This window comes from Schistocerca serialis, chromosome 1 (genome assembly GCF_023864345.2).
Source record: "Schistocerca serialis cubense isolate TAMUIC-IGC-003099 chromosome 1, iqSchSeri2.2, whole genome shotgun sequence".
Taxonomy (NCBI): Eukaryota; Metazoa; Arthropoda; class Insecta; order Orthoptera; family Acrididae; genus Schistocerca; species Schistocerca serialis.
In genome coordinates, this window is record NC_064638.1 from 259,101,148 (window position 1) to 259,127,741 (window position 26,594).

The 26,594-nt window shown below is 45.3% G+C and overlaps 1 protein-coding gene across 1 annotated transcript in view; it reads left to right on the forward strand.

Moving 5' to 3' along the window:
- The window catches only part of LOC126464665 (zinc finger protein 236), an 864,481-nt gene that overhangs the window by 659,392 nt on the left and 178,495 nt on the right, over positions 1–26,594 (forward strand). The window contains exon 12 of the mRNA XM_050096252.1: positions 4,840–4,993. Within this exon, the coding sequence (XP_049952209.1) occupies positions 4,840–4,993 (154 nt within the window). The remainder of the gene's footprint in view (positions 1–4,839; positions 4,994–26,594) is intronic.

Consider the following 26,594-nt stretch of genomic DNA (forward strand, 5'->3'; position numbering starts at 1 on the left):
ACCGTGGCCTCCAGCGAAAACGTGTCTCAGAACAAAATTTAACTAATTTGGATTTCCTACAGAAAGGTCCTCCTTATCGAGCGAGAAAATATGAAAATCTCGCGCGTGGTTCTAAAGGCCACATATAACATTACATATTGCATAAAACGACATTGGTAGGAGGAGCTGAATAGCCTTGTACTATATGAGTGTACTCCACAAGCCACTCTCTAGTGCACGGTGACTCGACAGTAAAATTTTCACTGCATGTCACGCACAGCCATCACTGACATCGACATCGATGCCTTTTTTTTTTTTTTTTTTTTTTTGCAGCAGCTTTTCAAGAGTGCATCTGTTTGTGGGATCGAGCCACAAGCTGCTTGCAAATGGTTCAAATAACTCTGAGCACTATGGGACTTAACATCTGAGGTCATCAGTCCCCTAGAACTTAGAACTACTTAAACCTAATTAACCTAAGGGCATCACACACACCCATGCCCGAGGCGTGATTCGAACCTGCGACCGTAGCAGTCGCGCGGTTGCAGACTGAAGCGCCTAGAACCGCTCAGCCCAAGCTGCTTGCAGTTTGACTCTTTATCTCTTTGAATTACTTCACGTGGCCACTCATCAGTACTCAATGATGACTCAGTTGCTTTGTGTTTTCCGAGATAATTTATCAGCTGTGTCCTGCATGAGTTTTTTCTTAGATTTGAAGACAAATGATTGACAGGATCGCACTTGGTGGCAAGGAACTTCCACGAAGGCGAAGCGAAAGGCCCGCGTATCGATTCAGTGTTTTCGTCTTCGACAGCCGTCGCTATCATTAAGTTGGGTCGCATATTTACGGCCCCATTGCTGTAAACTGTAGCGGAGCCGATAAATAAGAATTCATTGGAGGCCCTTTTCCTTTATGGAATGGCGTCCAGACACGAATTCTTCGCCTCGCTGTCCTAATGTTATTGAAAATCGACACAAACGCCCAGTGCTGCGAATGTTTACTGACGCGGCTGTATAAAAAAATTACGCTGAATTCGCTCCGCTGGTGGGCGGAGAAATTTAGTTTTGTCTCGGAATTAGGAAATAAGTCCTCGCGGTTATTATGACTACCAGTGAGATAACTGCGGAAACGGCGGCGCTTTTTATTCCATTTGGCATTTATTGCTAGCGAAAACTTCATCGTAGTCGACGATAAATATTTAGTGGAAACAGTGTGCAGAGAAATACTCGCAAAGCGGGCTCGCTTAAGAATTGCGCTGGAAGTCGCCGCTGCACATCATATCTGTGTCAGTTCAGCTGAGCTGTCGTCGGAATTGAGAGTTTACAAGAGAGCAACTCAATGAAAATCTGAAGTTACGTTATTTGAGAAAAAATGTTGGCTTCTATTTTATCATTGTATTAGTAACTTTCTCTAATGTTTCTTCTTTCACACAGGAGCTCGGAAAAGGTCATTAAATATGGCCCACGTAAGTATGAAACTAAATCGAGACATCTTCATTCATTACTTGATAAACTTATCTGATTTTCAACCTCTTATTGTAGCTCCACGTTCCAAAAGGTTTCTAATGGTTTCATTTCTATTTCTCCCAGAGTCCACTCATAGAGAGCTAGCTGTGCTCCAAATATAGCTTTTCGTGAATATTTTTGGTATCAGGACTTGCGTTTTTTGAAATTAGAAAATACTTATTTTTCTACTTATTTTTCATATAAAATACCTTTGCCTTTTACAGTATTTGCTACCATATTTAACCTGCACCTTCCTTCCTTAGCTATTCTGTTTCACAGGTAGCAGAATACATCCACCTGTTCGAGCGTCTCTTCTTCACGACTGACACTGAGCCATCCAGCTTTCTTTATGTTTACGTGGGTCTTATAAGCTAACGCATTTCCATTTCATTAAACAGCCGACACAATTTTTTTAGAGAAAAGTTTCATGCTGATTTTTTGTCCTTCACAAACAATAAACAACAACGTCATAGTCTTTCAACAGTAGGACTGGTGCGAAATAGTATACCTCCTTCAGATATGGCGGATTCGAACAAAACAATGGACTTGCCGTCATTTATTCTTTTTTCTCTTTCTTTGTCTTTTTCTTAATTAGTCTTCTGTCTTTTTTTATCTTTCTGAGTCCAACTGACGACAGACCGACCATGGACTTAGGTTCCTTCCACCACTATTTAATGTTTTCAGTATTTGTTTACATAACTGTTAACTTAGCTAACATCCACATTTATCAATCAAACTGTTAAGTCATACTTTATCTTATGTGTTACTGATTCTGTTTAAATGAAAGGTAACTGCAATGTATTAAAAGATACCGCCTTCTGATTCACAGAAGTCGTCACGTACGTTTCTTGTCACCCCAAACTTATACCCATATATAATGGAAATTTCAAAGCTTTTGTAAGCTGGTGTACTTTTCTGCCCCATTCAGAAGCTACTGTCTACAGACACGCCATCTCCCTCTGACTACAATCACATAGCCAGTTACTCTATTTCTTATTCTGACTGATCTGCAGTGAGTGAGTGTGTATCGTGTCCCAGGCACTAAGGGATGTACCTGAACAAGTATGTGCACTTCTACCAGCCCTGCATTTCAGCACACAGGTGTGTTGTGTTTCAGGCATGCGAAGATGCGTCTGAATGAGATCGCGCGCCGCTGCCAATTCTACTCTTTCAACACGCTGATATATTGCGTTTCAGGCATGTGAAGATGCATCTGAATGAGACCGCGCACCGGTGCCAATTCTACTCTTTCAGCATGCTGGTGTTTTACGTTTCAGGCATGTGAAGATGCATCTAAATGAGACTGCGCACCGGTGCCAATTTCACTCTTTCAGCATGCTGTTGTGTTGCGTTTCAGGCAAGTGAAGACACGTCTGAATGACATCGCGCACCCCTGCCAATTCTACTCTTTCAGCATGCTGGTGTTTTACGTTTCAGGCATGTGAAGATGCATCTAAATGAGACCGTGCACCGGTGCCAATTCCACTCTTTCAGCATGCTGTTTTGTTGCGTTTCAGGCAAGTGAAGACACGTCTGAATGACATCGCGCACCGCTGCCAATTCTACTCTTACAGCATGCTGTTGTGTTGCGTTTCAGGCATGTGAAGATGTGTCTGAATGAGATCACGCGCCGCTGCCAATTCTAATCTTTCAGCACGCTGGTGTGTTGCGTTTCAGGCATGTGAAGATGCGTCTGAATGAGATCACGCACCGCTGCCAAATCTACTCTTTCAGCATGCTGTTGTGTTGCGTTTCAGGCATGTGAAGATGCGTCTGAATGAGATCACGCACCGCTGCCAATTCTACTCTTTCAGCATGCTGTTGTGTTGCGTTTCAGGCATGTGAAGATGCGTCTGAATGACATCGCGCACCGCTGCCATTTCTACTCTTTCAGCATGCTGTTGCGTTGCGTTTCAGGCATGTGAAGATGCGTCTGAATGAGATCACGCGCCGCTGCCAATTCTAATCTTTCAGCACGCTGGTGTGTTGCGTTTCAGGCATGTGAAGATGCGTCTGAATGAGATCACGCACCGCTGCCAATTCTACTCTTTCAGCATGCTGTTGTGTTGTGTTTCAGGCATGTGAAGATGCGTCTGAATGAGATCACGCACCGCTGCCAATTCTACTCTTTCAGCATGCTGTTGTGTTGCCTTTCAGGCATGTGAAGATGCGTCTGAATGAGATCGCGCACTGCTGCTAATTCTAATCTTTCAGCACGCTGGTGTGTTGCGTTTCAGGCATGTGAAGATGCGTCTGAATGAGATCACGCACCGCTGCCAATTCTACTCTTTCAGCATGCTGTTGTGTTGTGTTTCAGGCATGTGAAGATGCGTCTGAATGAGATCACGCACCGCTGCCAATTCTACTCTTTCAGCATGCTGTTGTGTTGCGTTTCAGGCATGTGAAGATGCGTCTGAATGAGATCGCGCACTGCTGCTAATTCTAATCTTTCAGCACGCTGGTGTGTTGTGTTTCAGGCATGTGAAGATGCGTCTGAATGAGATCACGCACCGCTGCCAATTCTACTCTTTCAGCATGCTGTTGTGTTGTGTTTGAGGCATGTTAAGATGCGTCTGAATGAGATCACGCACCGCTGCCAATTCTACTCTTTCAGCATGCTGTTGTGTTGCGTTTCAGGCATGTGAAGATGCGTCTGAATGAGATCACGCACCGCTGCCAATTCTACTCTTTCAGCACGCTGTTGTGTTGCGTTTCAGGCATGTGAAGATGCGTCTGAATGAGATCACGCACCGCTGCCAATTCTACTCTTTCAGCATGCTGTTGTGTTGCGTTTCAGGCATGTGAAGATGCGTCTGAATGAGATCACGCGCCGCTGCCAATTCTAATCTTTCAGCACGCTGGTGTGTTGCGTTTCAGGCATGTGAAGATGCGTCTGAATGAGATCACGCACCGCTGCCAATTCTACTCTTTCAGCATGCTGTTGTGTTGTGTTTCAGGCATGTGAAGATGCGTCTGAATGAGATCACGCACCGCTGCCAATTCTACTCTTTCAGCATGCTGTTGTGTTGCGTTTCAGGCATGTGAAGATGCGTCTGAATGAGATCACGCGCCGCTGCCAATTCTAATCTTTCAGCACGCTGGTGTGTTGCGTTTCAGGCATGTGAAGATGCGTCTGAATGAGATCACGCACCGCTGCCAATTCTACTCTTTCAGCATGCTGTTGTGTTGTGTTTCAGGCATGTGAAGATGCGTCTGAATGAGATCACGCACCGCTGCCAATTCTAATCTTTCAGCATGCTGTTGTGTTGCGTTTCAGGCATGTGAAGATGCGTCTGAATGAGATCGCGCACTGCTGCTAATTCTAATCTTTCAGCACGCTGGTGTGTTGCGTTTCAGGCATGTGAAGATGCACCTGAACGAGCGCGCACACCGCTGCCAGCACTGTTCGTTCAGCTCGAGGGTGTCTTCCCACCTGCGCAGACATATGCGAGTTCACACTGGGGCCAAGCCCTTTCGCTGCCCTCACTGTACCTTCACCTGCAGCAGCCTCGTAAGTACACTGTAGTTTAGGCTGATTTCATTCCGACCAACATATGGCAGCGACAGATAAGGAACCACTTGTTGCCACACACAAAATAATCCATGTCACATCCAGTTCCACACATGCCACAGCAGCTGACAACCATTCAGTACATCCTGTGCCTGCTAGAAAATGGGTGGGCTGTGACATACAAGGAGCTACCAACATAAGATATTGTGCATATCCTATGAACAGAACCGGTAACCAGAAAGCAAAATTTATATTTCTTTAACGGAAAGTGGAAGGTTATTCGGGTATGTGGATCAATTATTAACTAAAATTTATCATAATTTCTTGTCATGCTGCTGAGGTGGCTTTCTTGAAGTTACCTGTATTCCTCGCGCACCCTAGTCATTCCCCCTCTCTGTCACTACCTGTTATTGCCATATAGCCTGTAAAAATGGCCCATGAATTGTAGTCTTAAGAATTTTACACAATAACTCCATCTCTTCTGAATAAGCGTGGGAAAATATCATTTTACAAGTGAACGCATCACTGATTTTCGAAGGTGTTCAGCCAACTGGAGATTTCAGAAGAAGACCCCAGCAGAGCCGTCAGAACGTTGACCAGTGAACAATTTTGAAGATGAACATGGCGTGGCCTAACAATCCACAAGACCTTACGTTCAGTGAAAATGGCGACGAAAGATTGCAGCCTAAAAAGAAGAGCAGTTATTTGTGATTTAAATAATGAAAGCTGCTACATTTACTTATTTTTTGCTGCTTAGCACAACGCGTTTCGAGAACTGATTCTCGTTTTCAAGTGCATTTGCTTACATGAATATGTTTCGTGTTGTTTGCAAGCGTGATTTTCTACCTCGCTTGTGTCTTTTATAAATTAAACTGCAGTCGTAAAATCGGACACAATGAATTTTTGAAGGTCTTTAAATGTTGATGTTAGAAATAGTGTTTTTGATTGTTTACTTACAGGTTTTGTGCCTCTTCCATAATACAGAATATCACTCACACGCAAGTCATCACTTACTCTTGCTGTTTACAAAAAATGTTAGAAAGATTTTGTGATACTATGGCTTCACAAAGAATTTGTACTCAGAGTTGTTACAGTATTTTGGATTACACACACCCCGTGGCAATCAGATGGATGGTTTTCCCCTATTGTGCTTAAGAAAACGCTAAGTATGGAAGGATGTGAACAAATTTATGCATGGACTACGGATACTAAGATTGTTCTTATCAGCATGAAAATGCACCCAGTCATAAAGCTGTGAGGCAGTGGTTTTGTGAAAAAAAGATATGTAAGACAGTGGTTTGTGGAAAAAAATTCTGAGAAGGATTAGCCATCCAAGAGTCCTGACCAGAATGCGACCGCACCTGAATGCCTTTGGGATGAGTTAGAACATCAATTTCGCTGCAGGACCCAGCTTCCAACATCAGTACCTTCTCTGGTTTCGGTTCTTGAGCAAGAATGCGTTGCCATTCCTTTTCAGACATTCCGACATCTTACTGAAAGTGTCCCTATCTGAGTTCGAGAGGTTATCAAGGCAAAGGGTGGACACACCCCATATTAATATCCTTTAATAGGTTTTCGGATACTTTCGATCACATAGTGTAGGTCCGCGTGGGAGTTTTTCTACTCCCTGTAGACAATACGTCGCTGATACCTGCATAGAATAGGAGATACGATATTTCCCAAGTTACGACCTTCATGAGCTTGATTTATTGTTGATACTGTACCTTTCATGCATTTTGCGAGTAAGGTGTTAAGTTTAAAGGAAGCAGCTCATGGAATATTTGTAATGTGGTATGTTTACGTCGAATTAATTTTATATTTTTCCGACGTGCCATTTGTGAGCTACAGAAAAAAGTGACAGCTCCAGAGATATTGGTTTGCTTAGGAACTGGTATATAACACTTCGATTTCTTTCAGCGTTATGTGTACGTTGTCTGATTTATACATCGAAAAGTCAATCCGTATATGTTACCCAAAGCGAAATACTGACTTTTTCCTCGGTTGTTTACCGAGCATCTCTTATGACATCATCTTCTATTTTGGAAGATTGGGATTGTGAAGAATACGGGACTCGACGCTTAAGAAACGAGTCTTCTCACGTAAATACTACACGACGAATAGCCTACACTCTCAGTAATGTAAACATTTTTTATCTTTTGTAAGGGACCAATAAAAACAGGGAGCTAGTGTCTATGGATTACTGTCTATGCTACTGGTACAACCACCAGACAGCATATTAGCTACCTCTAAAATTGCAACACTCGTTGGATTGGTATGCTGTAGATGGTGTAGGAGTGGCACCAGACAGTCATGTGACTCTCCACTGCTGACGTACGTCATGGGAGTGCAGTGATAAAATGATATAAGGGGCTACCAGAAAGTTCCCGTTTGAGGGCGTTGCTGCAGAGTATATGCAACATAGCACGACTCCGATGCAGTTATACACTCCTGGAAATTGAAATAAGAACACCGTGAATTCATTGTCCCAGGAAGGGGAAACTTTATTGACACATTCCTAGGGTCAGATACATCACATGATCACACTGACACCACAGGCACATAGACACAGGCAACAGAGCATGCACAATGTCGGCACTAGTACAGTGTATATCCACCTTTCGCAGCAATGTAGGCTGCTATTCTCCCATGGAGACGATCGTAGAGATGCTGGATGTAGTCCTGTGGAACGGCTTGCCATGCCATTTCCACCTGGCGCCTCAGTTGGACCAGCGTTCGTGCTGGACGTGCAGACCGCGTGAGACGACGCTTCATCCAGTCCCAAACATGCTCAATGGGGGACAGATCCGGAGATCTTGCTGGCCAGGGTAGTTGACTTACACCTTCTAGAGCACGTTGGGTGGCACGGGATACATGCGGACGTGCATTGTCCTGTTGGAACAGCAAGTCCCCTTGCCGGTCTAGGAATGGTAGAACGATGGGTTCGATGACGGTTTGGATGTACCGTGCACTATTCAGTGTCCCCTCGACGATCACCAGTGGTGTACAGCCAGTGTAGGAGATCGCTCCCCACACCATGATGCCGGGTGTTGGCCCTGTGTGCCTCGGTCGTATGCAGTCCTGATTGTGGCGCTCACCTGCACGGCGCCAAACACGCATACGAACATCATTGGCACCAAGGCAGAAGCGACTCTCATCGCTGAAGACGACACGTCTCCATTCGTTCCTCCATTCACGCCTGTCGCGACACCACTGGAGGCGGGCTGCACGATGTTGGGGCGTGAGCGGAAGACGGCCTAACGGTGTGCGGGACCGTAGCCCAGCTTCATGGAGACGGTTGCGAATGGTCCTCGCCGATACCCCAGGAGCAACAGTGTCCCTAATTTGCTGGGAAGTGGCGGTGCGGTCCCCTACGGCACTGCGTAGGATCCTACGGTCTTGGCGTGCATCCGTGCGTCGCTGCGGTCCGGTCCCTGGTCGACGGGCACGTGCACCTTCCGCCGACCACTGGCGACAACATCGATGTACTGTGGAGACCTCACGCCCCACGTGTTGAGCAATTCGGCGGTACGTCCACCCGGCCTCCCGCATGCCCACTATACGCCCTCGCTCAAAGTCCGTCAACTGCACATACGGTTCACGTCCACGCTGTCGCGGCATGCTACCAGTGTTAAAGACTGCGATGGAGCTCCGTATGCCACGGCAAACTGGCTGACACTGACGGCGGCGGTGCACAAATGCTGCGCAGCTAGCGCCATTCGACGGCCAACACCGCGGTTCCTGGTGTGTCCGCTGTGCCGTGCGTGTGATCATTGCTTGTACAGCCCTCTCGCAGTGTCCGGAGCAAGTATGGTGGGTCTGACACACCGGTGTCAATGTGTTCTTTTTTCCATTTCCAGGAGTGTATAAGCACCGACATGTAGGCAAGGGATTAGTGTGGCATTCATGGCTTTCTGACGTGCGTGCGGTAAATGCGGAAACGTGAACTGTGGCGACGTTATTAACAGATGCGTCCAACGTGCCGTTATTCTTTCTGTGACGTCCAAAGGACAGGCACCGGTAGGCAACCATCAGAGAATGAAGAGCGCGTTGGGGCAGCGTATCTCGAGAAAACTACCTCTGTGGAATGGTGCACCAAGTTCCGTGCCGGTCGCGATTCGGGACAAGACGCCGGTCGATGTGGGAGACCTGCCTCATCTCTTACGTCAAATCAAGAGGGAGACAGCCTAGTTCCCGCCCTATAGTCCTGATCTCTCGCCGATGTGATTATCACGCCTTCGAGCACTTAAAAAAAGGCTCTGAAAGGTCAAGGATGATGTGCAGCAAGCATGTGTTTTTTTAAACGAGCATCTTCAACCTTTTACGTCGGTGGGATTATTTCTTCACTGCTCACGGCGATTTTTCCTGACTGGTATACCGATTCTGGACTGAACGGCCTTAGAACGAAAACTTTTGTATCGCCCCTTAGATATATGCGTCAGCCAACGCAGCAAGACAGGTCGATGTGGTTAACAGACGAACTGACACAAATGAGCTATTTTGTTTGATCGTGCCCACGACCACATCGTGAGCGGAGTTGCCCAGTTTCCTGGTGTACCAACGCGGACTTGTCTGAAAGGAATGGTCTACCATTCGCAGCCATGTAACACTGCGTAAGGGCAGTGGCCGTAAAAAGACCCTAGCCGACGATGACTGGACATGCCTTGTCAGTGATAATCGATTTCAAATCCGACGGAAATTGTTGCTATCAGTGAATGAAGGTCAATATCAACGAGTTTCCGAACAAACATTGTGAAGAGACTACGTGAAAAACACGTCTGGAGTCGAGTACGTCGCTAAAGGCCACTCCTGACAGCAGCACATAAAGCTGCACGCCTTCAATGGACCAAAGAACTCAGAAACAGGTAATCAGCTGATTGGAGACGTGTAGTGTGGTCCAACGAGTCGCGATTTTGCCTCTTTTCAACCGATGCGAGGCGTCAACTGTACTGACAGCCCAATGAGACGAAGGGTTTGGTGGATTCAGTTCAGGCCAGATATAGTTCTCGGATTTTTTACCGTGTTTTTCGTACCGTGACTTGAGCCAGATCATTCAGGTTGGTTCAAATGGCTCTGAGCACTATGCGACTTAACTTCTGGGGTTCAAATGGTTCAAATGGCTCTGAGCACTATGGGACTGAACACTTAGGTCACCAGTCCCCTAGAACTTAGAACTACTTAAACCTAACTAACCTAAGGACATCACACACATCCATGCCCGAAGCAGGATTCGAACCTGCGACCGTAGCAGTCCCGCGGTTCCGGACTGCAGCGCCTAGAACCGCACGGCCACCGCGGCCAGCCTAACTTCTGAGGTCATCAGTCGCCTAGAATTTAGAACTAATTAAACCTAACTAACCTAAGAACATCACACACATCCATGCCCGAGGCAGGATTCGAACCCGCGACCGTAGCGGTCGCTCGGCTCTAGACTGCAGCGCCTATAACCGCACGGCCACTCCAGCCAGATCATTCAGGTTGCGACCATTACTCAGGAAGTGTATTTCGACGTTCTCAGTAACCAGATGCTGCCATTTTATATACATCTTCATGACGAGTGTCCACCTCCGTAGCTGAGTGGTCAACATGGCGCACTGCCATTTGGACGACCCAGTTTCGATTCCCAGTAACATTTGGGGCTGGTAGTGCTGCGGGACCAGTCGAACGTTTATTAGCGATTTCAAGGTCAAGAAACCCGACAACGACCGGGAGAGCTGTGTGCTGACGACATGCCTCTTCATGCGTCCAGTGTTGCCATTTGCAGAGGATGACACGGCGGTCGGTCGGGCTCGATTGGTCCGTCTAGGGTCAGAATGCCAAACTTTAAGTTTTTCATGATGACTGGGATAACACCCTGGCGCCCTGTCGTTCCTCCACTGGCGTGTTAAACTCCCAATCTCAATCCTATAAAATGCCTAGGACTACTTGGAACATTGAATGAAACGAGGTTATCAACATCCCCACAATTTGACAGCTCTGCGGGATCTTCTCGTCAGTGAGTCACTTCCTTTGGTATGGCATGTCTGAAGAAAGTCATGGATTCTCTTCTTCGCTAAACTGAGAACATTATTAAGGCTAGAGGCAGTGCTACAGATCGTCAGCGTGTGCCATTACTGCTGGTTTCCTTCACACTGCTGCACGTCTCCCAGTATGCGAGGTTATTTGTCCCTGTTATGAGGCAGCTGGTGAGGCTGGAGCAGTAAAAACAAAATACTTTCATTACATACGTTTATTACACTAAGAATACAGTATATTCAACTATAATAAGTAAACATGCAGAACCATCGTATAAATAATCTGAATCGTAAAATGCAAGTCGATACACAGTCAAGCGTGTCTATGTGTCCATGGATGCCACCGCAGTTCTGAGAAACTTCATACTTCGAATAAGTGATGTTTCACCTGAGGCATGTCCGACACATCTCAAGGCATCTGAAGATGGCAATATAACGTTGCTGGAACTAGTAATCAGGTCTGCAATCTGGACAATAAAGCCGGCCGAGGTGGCCGAGCGGTTCTAGGCACTACAATCTGGAACCGCGCGACCGCTACGGTCGCAGGATCGAATCCTGCCTCGGGCATGGATGTGTGTGATCTCCTTAGGTTAGTTAGGTTCAAGTAGTTCTAAGTTCTAGGGGACTTATGACCTCAGAAGTTAAGTCCCATAGTGCTCAGACCCATTTGGACGATAAACCTTCTATTTTGGAAGACTTTTTACATGTCTGGACGCTGACATATTCCATAAATTCTGCCAGTGGATGCACTTAACGGGATCTGTCCTATTATTAGTTACTTTTACAGTTTATTGCTCCGTTTCTCACGGTTCACCACCCCTCCCCCGCCACACACTCGTAATGGCTACAGTAATCTCACATGGACCAGGAGAAGCCTATTTTAAATAGTAAGATATTGAGTAACCTATTAGTTTCCTCCATGAGGCGGTTCACTCATTAGAACTACTCGATTTCTAATCTGGTATGGAATTTATGCTCTGTTTTGTTCTTCAAAATGCCAACTGTAGCGTCTTTCAGGTGAACGTGCTATTCACAGATGAAGTCTTTTTTTACGAATAATGGTTATTTTAACAGTTCAAATGGACACATATGGAATTACGGGAAATCACGTGTATAGTTATTAGATCTCTTCAACAAAGTTTCCTCTGACCGTCTGGCATGAAATGGATGCTAATTATCTCAAGGAACTGTACATCCACCATGACACGTACCTGGAACAGCTTATCATGTTTCCGCATAACATATTTACGGAACTGCCAAGCACAACACTGCTTTCTGAGCCCAGCAACCTCCCGTCCCCAGAATGATGACACCCCAAAATACTGCAGGGTTACGCAGTAGCACGATATTACCAAATAATTTCTGAAGGTATTTGTTTGGAGTGTATGTAGCCTTGTAGAGAAGTGAAACATGGATGACAAACGTGTGAGACATGTAGAGAATGGAAGCTTTTGATGTGTTGTACTGCTGGACAGTATTGAATACCACATGGGTATAACAGATAGCTAAGGAAGATTTGATGACTCGAATCGTGGAGAAAAGAAATTTACATGTGTGTGTGTGTGTGTGTGTGTGTGTGTGTGTGTGTGTGTGTGTGTGTGTGTGTGTGTATGTGGAGGGATGGAGGCAGGTTAAAACTGCAGAGGAAGACTAAGGCTTGACTGCAATAAGCAGCTTCAAATGGACGTGGGTTGTTGTAGAGAAGAGATTTGCACAGGATAGACTAGCGTAGAGAGCTGCTCAAACCAGTCTGAAGACCAAAACAACAACAACAATGAAGCCGTTGTCGTACTGTGCAGGTTGTTGTCTGCACTACTGGTATGTGTTCACTCTTAGGTACAGTTCGTGCAGGTTAATCGCTTCTATGAGACGTTTGTGCGTACGTTTTAACTGTGCACTGAGATATCACAGTTCATTTAACGATGTGCCTTCACTTGATCACTGTTCCTGTCATCAGCGTGTCGTTCGTTTGGTTTCCTGGACATGTCGGCATATCGGGCTGCTGCTGCCAGGGCTGCAAACTGTTGAACTTTTAGCACGTCGTTGTTACATGTAGGAACATCCCATCACTCTGGTACAAACACTCGTCGTCTCTGTATGGGACAAAGCTCATGGAGACTAAACCCTCCCTATGGCTTGGACAGCTTCTTATCGTCTGTCTGGTCGCGACGAAATAATCTTAACTACACTACGTATAAGACACTGTGTTTCCAGCTATCACCGCCTGTTAAGTGGAGACCCTGCACCAGTTTCCTCTCTCTGTAATGGAACACTGACGCTGTGTTTTAACCCTTTGAGTGTCAATAATACGAAAAAATATATAATTTTAAAGTTTTCACAAAATTAAAATTTTTATCATAGTAAGCAACAAGTACAAGCAGAAATTGAAAAAAAAACAATTTGTTGTTTTAAGAAGATGGTTTCACTTTGAAACCACTAAGTTATATAGTTTTCGTCTACCTGTCATTTCATGTGATACATCTGACAGCACTTTTCCTAAACACAGTCCCATATGTCGAAACTTCTGTGACTTCATAATGAGTAAAACAAATTATAGTCCTAAATAAAAGGCAAAAATGGGCCTAAAATTTAATAAATCTGCATCAAAATTACATAATTCTCCAGTGGTTTCATTTCGAAACCACTCATAAAGGCAGTAGTACAAACTAGATTGATGTTACAATTACTTTAGATTCACTTTCTTTCACTGTCAATGATCACCATTAAAAAACTACATGTCACAATTTCCTACAATCACGTAGCATAACCTCCGTGCTGACTGTTGTTCTGAATGCTATATGTGACTGCCACTACCCGATCACGATATTATTGCTCTTCGCCTCCCGTGGCCTTTCTCGGAAACACGCAGTGACGTTACAGTAAACAAGTACAATGGTGACTAAGGAAAACCCATCACATTGTGAATGATTTCAAGATAGCTGTACATATACCATCAAGTGGTCCAGCGTGTGCTCGTGCAATACCGCAATAAAAACTTACGATAAGCCGATTGAACTGCTCTCACTTCCAGGTGCAATAATGTTGTGATCGACTAATACAGTGCACTACATTCGTAGAAGTATTTTAATGTACCACTAGACGTCTCTACCTTGCAATAGCATAAGTGGTTTCACGCACAAGCAGTGATACTTTTAAAAAATAATAAAATGGTGATTTGAGGCAGGAACTAGTATTGCTCAAAGAGTTAACCCGTGTCAGTTTTTTAACTTCTCGTCCGAGTTATCTGAGGTTTTAGCAAATACACAACATACATGCTGTAGAATGCGTTCTACTCTTTAGTCGCTGTAGCAACATGGTGAAGCAGACTTAAATGGTTCAAATGGCTCTGAGCACTATGGGACTTAACGTCTAAGGTCATCAGTCCCCTAGAACTTAGAACTACTTAAACCTAACTAACCTAAGGACATCACACACATCCATGCCCGAGGCAGGATTCGAACCTGCGACCGTAGCGGTCGCGCGGTTCCAGACTGTAGCGCCTAGAACCGCTCGGCCACCCCAGCCGGCGAAGCAGACAAAAAAAAGGGGGGACCGATGAGCGTAGCAGTCTGGTCTCTTTAATCCCAGAAACCAACCAACCTTGAAAAAAGATTTGTTTGATTGTTGGTTTTTACCATTATTCATTTTAGTTTTACTCACCTTTGCCTGCCTATTATTCGTTATACTTTTACCTACCAATCAATATCTTTTAGGTCCTAATAGTCTGCTAACTTCTAGAACCACTAAGTGCTTTCCCTAGAAGACAGTCTATTTTAATTCGTGATTTGGGTGCTTAAGAACTCAGCTGTTTTGTTCACCAAAGCCCCAACAAACAAACAATAAAAAATATTCGAAATGGTAATACTTTCAACTGATCTTCCGAGTACTTTGTCTCACATCCCAGGTTCTATCAGCACGTGACGTCATCGTCATAGCTAGAGCTCCTATATAACAGGCTGAATCGTCCACCATGTTTTCTCCAACTCTGAGGATTCGGCAACGTTTACCTTATGGGTGGTTAACATTTTTACGCAAGTCTTTGCAATATTTCTTATAAAATATTTTATATTGCATGTGTGAAGTGTGCCGAACAGTAATTAGAGGTATTTATAATGCTCGTCTCATATAACAGAAAATTGAAATTAAATATTACGCGGTAATTTGTAAATACTAAATGTAATGGGTTAAGAAATCGCTACAAACGTCTTCAAATATGGGTGCTATGCGTTAACAACCTGTGTCTATTTATTAGTTTTTGCCTGTATATAGACCCTTGTAAAAGTGTTTATTTTTTAGTCATAGGTAGGTACTTAAAGAAATTCGAAATTATATTGTACAGAGGGGGGTGAAGTATAGTTTCTTGATACAGTGAAACGAATTTTTATTAATAGCTTCGTCTATCATTTAACAAGTATTCATTCTGTGTACTTCATGACAGGCTTGTTGTAGTAAAAACATTATTCTTTGAAGGTTATGTTACTTGTCCAGGTTCCCTCACAATGTGACTCGTATGTAAACATACACTGAAGCGCCAAAGAAGCTGGTATAGGCATCCGTATTCAAGTAGAGAGGTATGTAAACAGGCAGAATAAGACGCTGCGGTCGGAAGGCCCATATAAGACAACAAGTGTCTGGCGTAGTTGTTAGATCGGTTACTGCTGCTACAATGGCAGGTTATCAAGATTTAAGTGAGTCTGAACGTGATGTTACAGTCGCCGCACGAGCGATGGGACACAGCACCTCCGATGTAGCGATGAAGTGGGGATTTTCCCGTACGATCATTTCACGAGTGTATCGTAAATGTCAGGAATCCGGTAAAATATCAAATTTCCGACATCGCTGCGGCCGGAAAAACATCCTGCAAGAAAGGGACCGACTGAAGGTAATCGTTCAAAGTGACAGAAGTGCAACCCTCCCGCAAATTTGCTGCAGATTTCAGTGCTGGGCCATCAACAAGTGTCAGCGTGCAAACAATTCAACGAAAGATCATCAATATGTGCTTTCGGAGCCGAAGGCCCACTCGTGTACCCTTGATGACTGCACGATACGAAGGTTTACGCCACGCCGCCACGCCTGGGCCCTTCAACACTGACATTGGATTTGTTGATGACTGGAAACATGTTGCCTGGAGTCTCATTTCAAATTGTATCGAGCGGATGGACGTGTACGAGTATGGAGACACCTCACGAATCCATGGATCCTGCATGTTAGCTGGTGGAGGCTCTGTAATGGTGTGGGGCGTGTGCAGGTGGTGTGATATGGGACCCCTGATACGTCTGGATACGACTCTGACAGGTGACACGTACGTAAGCATCCTGTCTGATCACATGCATGCATTCATGTCCATTGTGCATTCTGACGAGCTTGGGCAATTCCAACACGACAGTGCGATACCCCACACGTCCAGAACTGCTACAGAGCGGCTCCAGGAGCACTCTTATGAGTGTAAACACTTGCGATGGCCACCAGACTCCCTAGACACGAACATTATTGATCTGCGATGCAACGTGAGAGATCTCCACCCCCTCGTACTCTTCCGAATTTATGGACAGCCCTGCAGGATTCATGGTGTCAATTCCATCCAGCACTTCTTCAGACAGTAGTCGAGTTCATGCCACGTCGTGTTGCGGCATTTCAGTTTGCTCGGGAGGGGGGAGGGGTCTACATCCTACGTGATATTAGGCAGGAGTACCAGTTTCTCTGGCTCTTCAGTATATACAACTGTCCTATATTTTGGGGAAAACACGGCTCAGGTTATAGGAGTCCCAGTCATAGCTGGCTGCATCCGCGACCTACGTAGCGAGGAATGCGCGCGAGCCGACAAGTTGAGATAGGCAGGCGGCTGAGGCACCACCTTGCGATGCAGCGGGCGGCGGAGGTCTGTCGGGCCGGTAGCCGGCAGCGACTGGACGGGACGATACGGCGGACAGGTTACACTCATTAGGCGGCCTGACGAGCCCAGCCGAGAAATACAGCCGCGGGCCGTTTATTAATTGCGCGCCGTGCGGCCGCGCTCTCTAATTGGCCACCAAAGACGCGGCGGCTGCCGCTGTCGGGTCGCCTCTCCTCGCCTCGCCTCGCTGCTCCCCCCGTCAGCAAATCAGCGCCCGGCCGCCTTCCGCTGACTGCCTGCCTCCGCCGTCTCCCGTGACGGCAGGCGCCGCATTACCGCGCTACTTCCATACTGCTGGCGCCGACCGGCGGAAAGGGAGCGCAACTACACGACGCCGCAAATTACACGTAATTGCAAACTGACTTGCAGGGAAGTGTAGAGTACAGAACCATTGGCAAGTTGAATGCACTCGTAAGAATATAGCGAAACTAACTGACCTTCGACATCTGTACCTAACAACGAAACAAATGAAACTTTCTGGCAGATTAAAAGTGTGTGCCGGACCGAGACTCGAACTCGGTACCTTTGCCTTGCGCGGGCAAGTGCTCTACCAACTGAGCTACCCAAAGTTCAAATGGCTCTGAGCACTATGGGACTCAACTGCTGAGGTCATTAGTCCCCTAGAACTTAGAACTAGTTAAACCTAACTAACCTAAGGACATCACAAACATCCATGCCAGAGGCAGGATTCGAACCTGCGACCGTAGCGGTCTTGCGGTTCCAGACTGCAGCGCCTTTAACCGCACGGCCACTTCGGCCGGCTGAGCTACCCAAGCACGACTCACGCCGCGTCCTCACAGCTTTAATTCCGCCAGTTCCTCGTCTCCTACCTTCCACACTTCACAGAAGCTCTCCTGCGAACCTTGCAGAACTAGCACTCCTGGAAGAAAGGATATTGCGGAGACATGGTTTAGGTCACGAGTTCGAGTCTCGGTCCGGCACACAGTTTTAATCTGCCAGAAAGTTTCATATCAGCACACACTCCGCTGTAGAGAAAAATTTCATTCTAGAAACAACCCGCAGGCTGTGGCTAAGCCATGTCTCCGCAATATCCTTTCTTCCAGGAGTGTTAGTTCTGCAAGGTTTGCAGGAGAGCTTCTGTGAAGTTTGGAAGGTAGGAGACGAGGTACTCGCGGAATTAAAGCTGTGAGGACGGGGCGTGAGACGTGCTTAGGTAGCTCAGTTGGTAGAGCACTTGCCCGTGCAAGGCAAAGGTCCCGATTTCGAGTCTCGGTCCGGCACACAGTTTTAATCTGCTAGAATGTTTCATATCAGCGCACACTCCGCTGTAGAGTGAAATTTCATTCTACAAACGAAACAAATGCCAGGAGCGCACGCAGTAGTCTACACACTGTCTCGATGGCCTGCTCCCTGAAAAGCAAGGAAAATGTGTAAGGAAAAGCTCTCATTTCTGTGGAAGCAGGCGCATCTCCCAAAAAAAAAAATTCCTCCAAAGAGACATCAGGCCTGTTGACAGATAGCGGGTGCGCTGGAGTGCCTATGTGATCCCACAATGGTGGTGCCGATTTGGCGGGAACGGGACAACTGGGAGTGAGGGTGTCGCATTCCTATTTGTTTTTTCCGTTGGAGAGATCGCTCGGACACGTGCGAGCCAGTCTCCCACATGCCAACCCCAGAGGAAAGAGAGAGTTCCAAACGGAATTTCTTAATCGCGGGAAACTAATCTGGTAGGAAACTCCAGTGTTCCTACATACTAAGCCGGCCGCGGTGGTCGAGCGTTTCTAGGTGCTTCAGTCCGGAACTGCGCGACTGCAGGTTCGAATCCTACCTCGGGCATGGATGTGTGTGATGTCCTTAGGTTAGTTAGGTTTAAGTAGTTCTAAGTTCTAGGGGACTGATTACCTCAGATGTTAAGTCCCATAGTGCTCAGAGACTACATATTAAAGTTTCATGCTCAGTGATCGCCCTAACTTAATAGCTAACAATACAGAATCCAGAATATAGATGAATAAGGAAAGCAGATGTACATCACATGAAAAAAATTAAATTAATATTGAGTATAGTATAGGGCAGCGACGGCCAAGAATTCGGCACACAATCCAGGCTCTGGCTCGCGTGCCACAGCTCTCCGCTGGGCTGCATATTTCCCCCACCACCACGCCACGCTGCCTGAGTGTGAGGAGAGTCAACAAGGGGAAACTTGGGAACACACCGCATTTAAATGGCAGTGCTGTCGCACTGCGTGCATCCTGGTTTCAGATTTCATATTTCCTAACAACAAATAGTACTGAAACAAATTTTCAGCATGATTCAATTATTTTTGGCCCGCAGAAGACAGAAATTTTATCTACAGGGTGGCGCACGAAATGTGTTACCATTTTGTTTTTGAATATATATTTTATTGTCAATATAATCTGAAAGAAACATATACTACAATGAAGAGCCGTCCATGGAGATTTGTTCTAACTCAGCACATGCTCAATATGTCCACCATTTCGTTTCCTAACTTCCTTCAAACGAACTCTGAAGTTAGTGATTACCCTACGGCACATGTCTTCCGTAATTTCACGGCAAGCTTGAAGAATAAGTCTTCTGAGCTCCATTAAATTAAGTGGACGTTTCGGGAAAATTTTTTCCTTTAGGTACCCCCAAAGAAAAAAGTCACGTGGCTTGAGGTCTGGACTACTGGGGGCGGGGGGGGGGGGGGGGGGGGCAATTTTGTCCGTCATTGAAGCGACCTTGATACCTGAGTGAAATGATCCGCATGTCGAAATGCTCGTGTAAAAACTCCAACACAGTGTTTGCAGTATGTGGTCTTGCTCCATCTTGCATGAACCACTGCGTGTTGAAGGGCAAGGTAGTAGCATGAAGCTGTGGAATGAAGCTCTTGCGAAACATGCTCCAATAACGCTCGCTGTTCACAGTTTCTTCAAAGAAGAAGGGTCCAATAAGTCCGTGACTGGAAATTGCTGCCCACGCTGTAATCCTCGGAGCATAATGTTGTCGTCCATGAAGCACTTGTGGGTTTTCAGTGGCCCAAAAGCGTACATTTTGTTTGTTAACCACACCGTCTAAATGAAAATGCGCCTCGTCTGGAAACCAAACGTTGTTGAGAGTTTCTTCCCTATCCTCCGCCCACTGAGCAAACAGTAGTCTCTGTGGCTTGTGTTATTCAGTGATCTTCTGTTCAAATAGCTCTGAGCACTATGGGACTCAACATCTGTGGTCATAAGTCCCCTAGAACTTAGAACTACTTAAACCTAGCTAACCTAAGGACATCACACACATCCATGCCCGAGGCAGGATTCGAACCTGCGACCGTAGCAGTCGCGCGGTTCCTGACTGAGCGCCTAGAACCGCTAGACCACCGCGGCCGGCAGTGAGCTTCTGTGCACAGATCATCTTGTGTATGGGTACATATGGAGGTCACTTTTAAGAATGCGTTGAACGGAGCGTCTGGATATTCCCAGTTGCACTGCTGCCTTTCTACACGATTTCCCGGGACTTCTCTGTACAGCAACTCGTACCACTTCAATATTCTCCGGCGAACAAACAGGCTTAGGCCCAGGTCGCTTCGCTTCCAATACTGTTCCTTCCTGTACAAATTTATCGAACAACCTGTGGATGGTCTTCTTGTAAGGGACCCATCATGTGTTAAACTGTTGTCGAAAGCGCCTCTGAGTCACAACAAGGCTTTTCGTTTCATGAAAAAGTAACACAATATCCGATCGTTGCTATGTCGTCAGTCTTCCATTGTCAGCCATTGCTGCTTACTAGTCTCCTAGCGGCAGTATCGTGAATTACACGTTTTTCGTAAATCATTTGTTTTTCCAAGCTCTGCTGGTCCGGCTGCAGAGATCCCAGCGGGATATCTAATGTGCGTCGTTAATTGTGAAAGAAACAATTGGTAACACATTTCGTGCGCCACCCTGTATATATGAAGATGGTATCTGTTCTTCCGGACATGTCCATCTCTATTGACCGGCCATTTGACCATCTTCTTCTTTGCGGATGCACAAACAGTGCCCGAACTCTTAGGGGAATCGGCAAAAAGCCGCGGGTAATGAGTACAATGGGCAGGGTCACTAAGAGTATAGTGCGGTACATTAAATTTGGGAATGTGGGTGTCACGGGAGGCGTGCCAGAGATAAGTCCTTGCAGTCGCACTATCCTCTGTGTAGCTCAGTTGGATAGAGCGTCTGCCATGTAAGCAGGAGATCGCGGGTTCGAGTCCCGGTCGGGGCAAACATTTTCAACTGTCCCCGTTGACGTACGTCAACGCCTGTACGCAGCTAGGGGTATTCATTTCATTGTAAGAAATTTTATCTGTTACAAACTATTGGCATACGGATAAATGCAGACAATTTCACAGATTTTCGTATTCCGGCTGCCATATAATCGTGATATATGTAGTTCCATGTTCAGAAAGAGCCTTCCAGACACAAACGTTGATCGAAATATTTTATCACGTTTGCAACCTTATTAAGGTGACAAGAAAATTCCTCGATAGTAAAACAACGTAGTCCTCCCACACAGATTTAACGTAAAGGAACTTGTCTTTTAAACAGGAATTACACTACAGATCAGTTAGTTCCACTACACATGGGCAGGAGCACTTTCAACTGAAAAAGCGTATGTTCTCGAAAACAGAAAACATATACATTAGTTTGGTGCATAAGTTCATAGCGTTTTTGTTTTGCATGTTGGTATTCCAGTTGCTGTGGGATGAGCTGCCGATTAACATTTTTTATTTGTAAGTCAATGTTGCTATTTGAGTTTACATTTTGTCATTTTCTCATTTGGAGATAGTGAGTGGAGCTGTGGACGCAAGAAAAATGAAATGAGCGTATGGCATCGTTGGCCGGGAAGTTCGGCAGCCAAGTGCAAGTCTTACTTCAGTCGACGCCACATTGGGTGACTTTCGCGCCGGTGATGAGGATGAAATGATGATGAGGACAACTCAACACCCAGTTCCCGAGCGGGGAAAATCTCCAACCCCACCGGGAATCGAACGCGGGCCCGCTTACATGGGAGGCGAACACATTACCACCCAGCTAAGCAGGCGGACAGGACGCTAGAAAAAGGAGAGCTGTTCCATTTGAGTTTGGTGTAGGGGTGACAGCAGTGGTGGCAGCCAGAAATATTTGCGCCGTATATGGAGATAATGCCACTGCACAGAGCACGATAGGAAAATGGTTTTCTCGTTTTAAGGAGGGCTGTTTCGACATTAGTGATTCTCCGCATTCAGGAAGAAGTTCGGGGTTTGATGAAGATCGTTTCAACGCATTAATCCCCACTGATCCACGTTGGTGTACTCGAGAACTATCAAATGTGATGAACTTGATCGTTCCACCTACATGCGACGTTGCATGCAGTGGGGTAAGTTCAAAAATCGACTGTATCGGTACTGCATGCTCTTAAGCCAAAATCACAAATATCAGCGGGTGACGTATGTTCATCTCTGCTTGTTCATCTTCAATTGGCTCATGAACAACACGAACCTGTATCGTTACTGGTGACGAGAAATGGTGTATTTATGCTAACATAAGCAAAAGAAAAGAATGGCTCAGCCAAAACAAAGCCGCAACTCCCTGTACAAAGACCTGTGCACACCCACAAAATAGTGTTACGCATCTGGTGGAACAGCGACAGTGTGGTGTACTCCGAACTGCTTCCTCGAGGTGTAACCAGCTCTACTGACAGTTACTGTCAGCAACTGAGACGTCTTGCAGACGCAATCCAAGGCTGCGTAAAGTGATGTTACTCCACTACAACGCCCTCCCGCATTCAGTTAGACGGACAAAAAGCACTCTACAGGAGTTGGGCTTGGAAGTCATTCGGCACCCACCTTATTCACCTGATCTTGCGCTTTCAAATGTTCACCTTTTCCTTCAAGGAACTTCTTTTCAAGATGAAAATGCGTTCCGAGTTCTTCACCTCAAAACTACGTGATTTCTACAGTCGTTGGCAGGATGTTGTAAGTAGTGAAGGAGGATATACAGGCTTATTTTAAATGATGGACCCATTTTCAAAACTTCGTATTCATTCGAGCACAAATCTAAAATGAAAAGAAGAAGTTTCAAAGTTTTTTTCATAATGTTTGACATCAATTTAATAAATTTAATAATTTGTAATAATTTCTAATTAATTAGTTTTTAATACTTATTTAATAATTGTAAATGTGATAAATGTTATAAATATTCAATGTGGCCACCGTTGGCTGCACGTCAGACATCAACGCGACACCAAACTCGTCCCACATACGCGCAAGCGTACCTTCTGGTACTGTAGCAGTGATCCGGTTTTGCAGATCATTCAGAGTGGGTGGTAGGGTCGGGACGTAAACAGCTTCCTTCACATAACTCCATAAGAAATAGTCGCAGGGTGTGAGATCAGGATATCTCCGTGGCCAGAAGTCCAGAGCCAGGTCCTCATGCCCCCTGCGACCGATCCAGCGCTGAGGAAGGGAGTCATTTAAAAAGCCTCGTACACCACGATGGCAATAGGGCGGAGCTCCATCCTGTTGGAAAATGTAGTCCTGGTAGTCCTCCATAACTTGAGGGGACAGCCATTGTTCCAACAGGTCCAGGTACGTGATTCCCGTTACATTTCTTTCCACAAAGAAACAAGGTTCATTAACATTTGTACTGGATGTGGCACAGAACACGTTGATCTTTGGTGAGTCTCTTTCGTGTTGCAATGGTCGATGTGGATTTTCCAAACCCGATATGCGAACATTGTGTTTGTTGAATTTTCCACTAAGGTGGAACGTCACTTCATCGCTAAAAATTACACGCTGCAGAAATGCGTCATCCCCCATCTTTGCTAGCACATAACCACAAAATGCGAGACGCTTCTCTTTGTCCTTGAACTTGAAAACCTGCACCAGTTGTAATCAGTAGGGCTTGTACAGAAAATGCCGTCTCAGAACTTCCCATACAGTTGGTTAGGTATTACAGGTTCTCGGCTGGCTCTATTGGTAGACTTACTGGGACTGCGCACAAAACTCTTTTGAATCCATCGGACATCATCCTCTGAAACGCGCGGTCAGCCTGTGCTTTTTCCTGTGCACACACTCTCAGTCTGTTTAAATTGTTTAAACCAACAGCTAATGCTTTTGCGAGTTGGTGGTTGAATACCAAATATGGCACGAAATGCCTGCTGCACTACAATTTCGCGAATTCAAGAACGCAGAAAACCTTATGCTCCACAGTCGCCATCTCACTCACAACTGACGGCGCTATTGCCGGGCGAACTCTATCGGCCGCTTCTGAAACCATCACCGCCCGCCCGCCGCCACCAGCGAAAAACTTTGAAACTTCCTCTTTTCATTGGTATAAAGCTTCTTCGATTTGGATTTGTGCCTGAATACATACGAATTTTTGAAAATGGGTCCATCATTTAGAATAACCCTATATTACTGATAACTAAAGTCTCTGTTTAACTTTTGGAAAAACGCTACGAACTTACGCACTTGTCAGAATTTCTCTCTTTCACAATGCGGTTTTCTTTTTAGATGCATCCCCATCTAATCAGAAATAAGTTGTTTGTCAACTTGCAATGTCTTACAGTGGGCAGTGGGCGTTCCTTTTAATGTGTGTCGGGGCGCTGATGACCTCGATGTTGAGCGCCCATAGGCCCCAACACACCACCACCACCACCAGTCAAATCCACTTCAAATGCGAGGGATGCAAGCCATGCTGGATGTTCTAGTTTTTACACCTGCTCATTTTTCGTTCATAAATTCAACAATAACACGTTTTAAATAGAAAACTTTTTCCAAAAATGCCCCTTAACTCAACCATCGTAGTTCGGAATACTATACAAAGGCTCCATATCCTTGTCCAGTTACATCGAAAACTGTTGCAACTGAGAGCGGAAGTATGCGTTCCACTTCAGAAATTTTACCATTCATCCCACTAGTTTCTTCACGTACTGTATGCTTATAAATTTAGCACAAAATGCTTCTTGATGTAAAGAACAATAAACCCCTTCTGTCGATCGTTGTAATTTTTTAAACTTTCATAGTCGATTACGGTTTTTTTGCGTTGATATAGACATCGCTCTCTTTCTGACGATTTTAGGTAATTACAGGCCAGACATGTGTTTAGGTAAATTGAGAAGTACAAAGTTCCAACGGAAGTGAGATCCATGAAGGGTATACAGCCTGAGGCCGAAGTTTTTAAAACTCATAACAGTCGTATCTCTGCTGTGGCTCTCGTACTGTTTTCTATAACCACCGACGCACTGTTAAAATTGCCTGTTATTCTGTTTCAAAGTTAACAAAATTTTTTTAGCACTTCCTTAATTTTCTTAATCTTGGAGAGTGCTTGCTCCTGATTTTCTTTCTGTGTGTCTGTGTTGTCGTCGTCGTCGTCGTTGTTGTTCGCCAGACCGTTTTTCCATTTTAGCTACTTCTATTTAATTTTTATTAGCACGTCAGACTGAGCTGTTGGGTGAAGGTGCAATGCTAAACGTCTCTTTTACAAAATCCTCGAAACCTGGTCTGCTCATATCACCCTTTCCACCGCCAACATGTTCGGGATCGAGACTCACTCTTTCAGACGTACTGTGGTGTTAGAGTTTCCTGTTAGGAACCCAGCCGTTGTAAGTACCGCATACGCCTTTTCCATTACCTCTCTCCTCAATGGAATACGCAGTTGTGTCATTGAGCCCCAAACAATTTGTAATCCGTCCTGCATCCAGAAATTCATATGTAAGCAATAACTACAAGTTGTCTATGATACATTGCATACTTTGAGCAAAGCTCGTAATTTAATCACATGACTAATAAGCAACTGCTTTAAAGACGATCTACCCCTTAAAAAAAAAAAAATTGGCCAGGTACGAGTAGGATTCGCTCACTGAGCGTTCCGTAAAAAATTAATGACGTATATAGACAGTTGCCGACTGCTGTGGCCGAGCGGTTCTGGGCGCTTCAGTCCGGAAGCACGCTGCTGCCACGGTCGCAGGTTCGAATCCTGCCTTGGACATGGACGTGTGTGATGGCCTTAGGTTAGTTAGGTTTAAGTAGTTCTAAGTCTAGGGGACTGATGACCTCAGATGTTAAGTCCCATAGTGCTTAGAGCCATTTGAACCAATATAGACGGTTCATCCATTCGATGATTTTTGGCTATTATCGACACTAATACTGGCAAGATATCATTCCCACAGATTCCAAGACTTTCTAGAATGTTTTAATTTCAAGTTTGAAGTCCGATAGCAAATAACTATTTTTTCCCTGATATAATTCCAAAGTAACAATTTTCGGATTTTTTCCTTTGTACTGTGAGAACCTCGCTTCCAGACGAATTTCATGATCCTAGATCCACGGGAAGTACCTTATAAGTTTTGATCTGTTAGTTTCCGAGTGTCAAAGTATGTGAAATAAATTACCGTATCTTTTCATTTCATTGACTCAGAAGCTTGCATTTATTACACCGCCGAGTTAATTTCAACTTGATACGTCCACCCGTTCCTGAGAAAAAGGAGTTTTATATACGGACGGACAGACTGACTGTCAGATAACAAATGAGAAGTTTATTTTCGTGTGATATGAGAACAAATTCACTGTTTTAGTGTTATTTCCTTAACTTGTACAGCGAAAAGTTGCTTCTTGCCAAACTTCATGATTCTAGGCCAACGGAAAGAACCCTATATGTTTTGATAACTGAGTTAGCGCGTATCAAAAAGTGGCATAAATGGCCGTATCTTTTGATTACATTGATTTAGAAGC